Here is a 6,647-nt window from a genome sequence, read left to right as displayed (position 1 = left end):
TGTTTAATTGGTTAGTTAACTAAAAGAAATTGTATTCACCCACCCCCCTACAATACTCCTATTGTTAATTAAGGGACCAACAGTCCTTTGAACGATATTCGAAATTACCTAAACTCTATACTACTACACGATCGGGTACACTGCCCATGAGTGTGTAATAGTCCTTTTAATCGGTATTTTCCAAGAGATAATTTATATACTAGATTTTACACTATCATTTATACAGACCACTCGGTATTAAAGTACCTCTTCTCAAAATCAGACTCCAAGCCTCGATTTCTTAGATGGATCTTGCTTTTGCAAGAATTCAATATTGAGATTCGGGAAAAGAAGGGTGCCGAGAATCTTGCGGCCGATCACTTGTCTAGACTTGAGAATCCAAATCTTGAAGTCCTTCAAGAGTCGAGTATTCACGATGATTTTCCCGATGAGTATCTCATGAAGATGGATAAGGTGGACGAGCCATGGTATGTAGACATTGCTAATTATCTTGTTGGGAAATTCCTGGAGAAAGGGTGGTCACATCAAAAGAGGGAGAAATTCTTCAGTGACCTTAAACACTATTTCTGGGAGGATCCCTATCTCTTTCATTGTTGTCCGGATGGAATTATCCGAAGGTGCATTACCGGTGAGGAATGCACTAGTATCTTGATGAAATGCCATCTTGACCCTACGGGTGGGCACTTTGGTCCCCAAATCACGGGGAGAAAAGTGTGTGATGTCGGCTTTTATTGGCCGAGTATTTTTAAAGATTCCCATGCCGTTTGTAAATAATGTGACGCTTTCAACGGGCTGGAAAAGTCACCAAACATGACAAAATGCCTCAACAAAGCATCCAAGTATGCGAGGTTTTTGACGTTAGGGGTATTGACTTTATGGCCCGTTTCCTAAATCCCATAATTATCTCTACATACTCGTTGCTATCGATTACGTGTCCAAATGGACGGAGGAAAAATCTCTCCTAACTAATGATGCACAAGTTGTGATCACATTCTTGATGGGGCTTTTTGCACGTTTTGGTACTCCGAAGGCCCTTATTAGTGATCAAGGCACCCACTTTTGCAATGTGCGAATGGAGAAGGTTTTCAAACGATATGGAGTGATCCATAAAGTTTCTACATCTTATCAACTGCAAACTAGTAGGCAAGTCGAGAACACTAACCGGTCTCTAAAACAAATTCTTTAAAAGATCGTTGGTTCTTATCCTAAGGAATGGTCCAACAAACTCGATGATGCATTGTGGGCATTTCGTAACGCTTATAAGATTCCTATTGGGACCACTCTTTTTCGCTTAGTCTATGGAAAGGTATGTCATCTCCCTTTAGAGATTGAGCACAAAGCACATTGGCCTCTTAAGACATGCAACCTTGATTATCATGGGGAGGTTCGACTTCAGTTGACCCAATTGAATGAATTAGATGAGTTGAGACTCGATGCCTATGAAAACTCTCTCATCTATAAGGAAAAGACAAAGAGGTGGCATGACAATCAGATCAAGAATCCGAAAGAGTTTAAGGAAGGCGACCGTGTTCTTCTGTATAACGTGCGCTTTAAAGTGTCACCGGGAAAGCTCAAGTCTCGTTGGTCGGGATCGTTCGTTGTTAAGAATGTGCGCCCATATGGTACGGTGGAATTGGTTAATTCAAATGGTGATGGTTTTAAAGTGAATAGCCACTGGGTCAAACACTATGTGGATGGTCCCCTTGAAATCGAAGAAGAGGTTACCATCAACTTCGATCCGAAAGACAACTAATTTAGGGGGACGAGTCGAGTGAGCAACTCGAAAATAAACTTCACATTGTTGTATAGTATGTACATGTAAGTTTGCTTGAGAGTTTTCTGTTTGGAATTGCTATATGATCATTGGGGGTTGTGGGAACATAAGTGTTAGTTAAATTTTATGTTTATTTGCATGAACTAAAAAAAGAATTTTATGAACACCTTAAGCCACGACGTGGGGAATCAGGCCGCGACGCGGAGCTCAGTTGTTTTTGGTGACAGTGAATGTGTTAAAAGTTAGAATCAGGTCACGTTATAAGCCGCGACGCGGGAAAAATAGCCGCGACGCGGGTTCAATTGTAAATTGTGGATAGAGAATTTGTTAAAACTTGGGATCAGGTCACGCTTTAGGCCACGACGCGGGACTTCAGGCCGCGACGCAGGTGATACCTAACGCTGATTATTAACTCGTCGGTTAATATTAAAAGCAAATGGGTTCTACCCAACCCATCTTATAACCCAACGATAACTTAACCCTTTTTTGGGTATTTTGCAGCCACTCAAACCACACTCTTCACCCTAATCTCTCACGCATACAACAACCCTCCCAAACCCTAATTTCAATTACTTCTTCTACTTGCTTCTTTGGTTCAATTATTTGCTTCAACATATCTAACAAGGTCTGATTTTACTTTTCTTGCTCTTTTTCTCTCCTAACTTCATGTTTAATTGAATTAATTTCAAGGTTAGGGTTTGAATAATTGTGGGGTTTGTTTAATTAGAACTTTTATGATTATTTTTGGTATGAATTGATAATGATCATGATTTGTATGTTACAGCTTCATGAATACTTGTGTTGTTAGTGCATATTATTGATTTTAATGTTTGAGTTTGAATGGAATCCAAATTTGTCTTGTTAAATTGGGGGGTCTTTGCTCATGAGATAGGTATTTGTTACTAGAGAAATGTTTTAAGATAGTGTGGGATAATTTGGGCAGGTTGTGTGTTGGTTAGTTGATTTTGAAAGCTTTATGATGAATTGTGTGCTGGTTACATGGATGTTTGAACTTGTTAAAGGTTTCAGAAGTTGTTTGGAGATTGTTTGAATTTGGTTAGGTGTCGGTTTTATGAATTGCAATGCTAGTTTTGTTTTTCACAAAGTAATTGGTTATTATCACATGCTAGCTTTTTAGATTGATATTGCGATGATGTTGTTGTTATGAGGTTTAATGGGTTTTGGGTTGTTATGAGGTTTAATGGGTTTTGGGTTTAATGTGCGCAAGTTAATGGAACATGGAATTGTGGTGTGGATTTATTCTAGCACTGACTTTTCAAGGTTTGGTTTTTTTTTTTTTTTTTTTTTTTTTTTTTTTTTTTTTTGTGTACAGAGAACTAGAGCTGCTTCAAGTATGACCACTCAACAAATATGAGAACAACAAGAGGAGGATAGACGAACCAATCTCGAGAATTGGTTACAAGCAGTACAGGAGGATGAGGATTATGCTGAGCCATTGGCATATATTATGGCTAGAAGTATTAGATCAACTTGGTTTCTTAATTGGTCCAAATTGGACAAAGTGGGTAATTCGATTAAGATGGATATCCATAACTTGTTTCTATGCATGAAACAACCGGGTAACATTAGTGTGACTGCGTGGGAGCAAGCTTTTGGATTAACTGATGATATTTATGAAGAGTTGGTGTGAGAGTTCTTTTCCACGTTAGATTTTAACCGTAGATGGGATCCGTAGGACAATGCTTTTATGGATTTTCGTTTAGGGGTGTTGATAGGGTGATGAAGAGGTGTGATCTTGCTCGTACATTGAATTTATATCCGAATATGATGGATAATTGTTTGAAGCATTATTTGAGATCTATAGTATGTTACGGGGATAATTATTTTTGTGAACAAAGGTTTTGGTGACAGTTGAGTGGTTTAAACCCTTTTGTTTCAAGTGAGTCTAAGGGTTCGTCTATTCGAGGTAGAAATGAGAGGTTGTTACATAAGTTGATAGCTTGTACTTTTTGTGGGCGTAGAAATGGAAATGATAAGGTAACATCACAAGATTTATGGATAATTGATCAAATTCGACGAGGACAACACTGATCTTTGTAATTTGATCGGTGCATACTTGCACCACCATTCCAATGTGCAACAGCAGGCCCGACCACTTTTGGGTGACCATTATGTTATGAAAATTGCAAGGTTCTTTGATATTAACTTTAGTAGTTGTAATAATCTTTGTGAGCCAATACAGGTGATGCGGTCATTTGGGTTGAAGTTTTATATAAATGCGAGATGTTTGATGTAGGATGCGAACAAGATTGGGTTGGATTATTATGTGGAACCACCTCAGGCCGATGGGGCAGGTGGTAGTGGTGGTAATAATGGTGGTGATGATGTGGGGCCAGTTGCTCCTAATGTTCGTGTTGGTACTCAGACTTGGGCACCATCTCAAGATGTAAGGGACGGGTTGGTTACGGGTGTTGGAAACATACAGCTTGGGTATCAAACCTAGTTTACTGATTTTTGAACGGAGCAACGAACACATAATGACCGAATGCGGAATAGTCAGCAATGGGTTGAGACTAGTACGTTGAATCAGGAGGAGATGGCTAGGGAATCACTGCAAGATCAGCAATGGATGGCTTATGGGATGGATTGGTAGACACATAATTCACGTATCTAATTTAATTATCCTGATTAGTATATTGGGACACCGTGTCAGACGCCAGTTTATTATCGTAATCCTATTCGACCACAAGTCCCCGTTCCTATGTGCAACCCACAAGAAGCTATGAATGCAGATAAGAGGCAGTTTGAGCAGAACTATCCGAAACATACCTGGCCTTTTAGAGACTTTTTTAGATAAGGGCATGTGTGCCTGATGATCATGTTGTAATGCGTGTGTTAAGTCTATTTCCATTTTATTTGGTTATGTACCCGGTTAATTATTTACTTTGATTATGTACTCTAATCTTATGAGGGGCAAGACGTTTAGGTTACCGTGGTGGTTCCACCTTGTCCCGTTTATGTAGTTTCTTTTTCTTTTTTCATTTTGGTTATGTTGGTTGATGCAACTATTTTCCAAGACTGGCAGTAAATTTAGAAAAACTGCATGATTGATCATATTTGTGTGATGATCGAGAATGGATGATGGGCTGGCAGTCAATTCAGCACCATCTATCACTGGCATTCCGCGATCCGTGGTGTAACTCGATAAGTTTTTATATCTTTTTCTCACATTACCCTTTTGATTTTAATCTTTCTTTGATTTAATGTAATGAGTGCATTACATGATATCAAGTGTGGGGTGGGGATGTCAAATCTCTCAGGTTGGTTATTAAAAGAATTGTCATCATACGAGTTTTGAAATCTACTACGACACCAGGTTTAGTTGGCTCGGAAATTATACTTGTTACGTGTCATTTTCCAAATCCCAGGATAACTGTGGGTGACACTACCCTTAAACTAAAACACATTCATTACCATTGAATCTAAAATCCTATGAGTTCTTCGGAATTCAATAGTAGGTCACCTGCACCAAGGCTGGTGTCAACCGTATGAACGGTGATTGGATCGCGTGGTCAAAACCAGGCCATGCGCTAGATTGAAAAACTATAATAAGGCGATCCTCATTGTTTCTCCTAACAAGGACAATGTTGCACCCAACCACTTTTTATGACTCATAGGATGTATCCATTCCATCCTCAAGGAAGTCAAGTCTTCCGAACGACACACTTGCTGATTTATTTCAGAAGATGTAGTCCAGACCAGTTGTAAGGGGACGAAAAATCTTGAAAAGTCATTGCTAAAATAGACTAAAAATCTACCAGGCCTCAACATCAAACAGGCAAACTGGTAGTCAGACTTATCTCAATGAGGGAGATTTGTCTCTTTAAATGGGGAGCGCACCATGATACACAAAATTTTAGTGATTGATCAGATCTCCAGTTGAATAATCTTCGGAAAGGTAAGATATAAGCTTTTAAGACTCATGAACATCAATCTTCATGATTGATTTAACAGATTAGACGATCACATCATGATCATCGATGATATCTGTACGTAATGTGTATCCTCCTAAGCACATTATTTTCTTATCGACATCTCGCGATGTTAGGTACTTGTGGGAGGCATTGGCTTGACCAATCGATGGGTAGCGTGTACGGTTCGTTGGATTCACATTCTCGGCTCTAGGCTTCCACTTATTTTCTCAAGTTGCTTTGAAGATTACATTTAAGGTTCGAGTTTCTTTCACCTACTTATTTTGGGTATGCTAGTTCGTGATTATTTATTGCTACCATGTTTGTTATATTATTTGGGGTGGAAAGATGGTGTTAGATGTAACGACCCGGAAAATTCTGACCAAATTTAAACTTGATCTTTATATGAGTCTGACACGATAAGCAAAGTCTGTTAGGTTGGATCTCAAAAAAATTTCGAACTGTTTTCATATATGCAATTGACTTCGACTATTTCTCGACGATTCACGAACAATTAATTGTAAATGAATATATATATATATATATATATATATATATATATATATATATATATATATATATATATTATTATAAGAATGATTAAAATTATAATTTATTTGTAATTTAAATGTCATTAGTTATTATGATTAAAAATGTCATTATTAATAATTATCCTTATCCTTGTTATTGATATTATTTACTCATCATCATTATTAATATAAGTATTATTATAAAAACTATCATTTATATTATTATTACTAATAATATCATTATTAAAAATTATGATTTTAGTTATTAATATATTTATTATTATTATTAGTATTATTTTAATATTATTATTATTAACATCCTAATTATAAATTCTATTATTATTACAAATTATTAACAAGCATTATAATTAATTATATATTCATTAACTACTAATATTAAATTTAAAGAAT

The 6,647-nt window shown here is 37.1% G+C and overlaps 1 protein-coding gene across 1 annotated transcript; it reads left to right on the top strand.

Moving 5' to 3' along the window:
• Nucleotides 1-997: 997 nt before the first annotated feature.
• On the top strand, nt 998-1,753 carry LOC139901377 (uncharacterized). The gene is made up of 2 exons (XM_071884098.1): nt 998-1,081; nt 1,190-1,753. The coding sequence occupies exons 1-2, from the start codon at nt 998-1,000 to the stop codon at nt 1,751-1,753; spliced, it is 648 nt and encodes a 215-aa protein (XP_071740199.1).
• Nucleotides 1,754-6,647: the final 4,894 nt, after the last annotated feature.

This window comes from Rutidosis leptorrhynchoides, chromosome 3 (genome assembly GCF_046630445.1).
Source record: "Rutidosis leptorrhynchoides isolate AG116_Rl617_1_P2 chromosome 3, CSIRO_AGI_Rlap_v1, whole genome shotgun sequence".
Taxonomy (NCBI): domain Eukaryota; kingdom Viridiplantae; phylum Streptophyta; class Magnoliopsida; order Asterales; family Asteraceae; genus Rutidosis; species Rutidosis leptorrhynchoides.
Note: the sequence above shows the minus strand (reverse complement) of the source record. Positions and strands in the feature narration are given on the sequence as shown.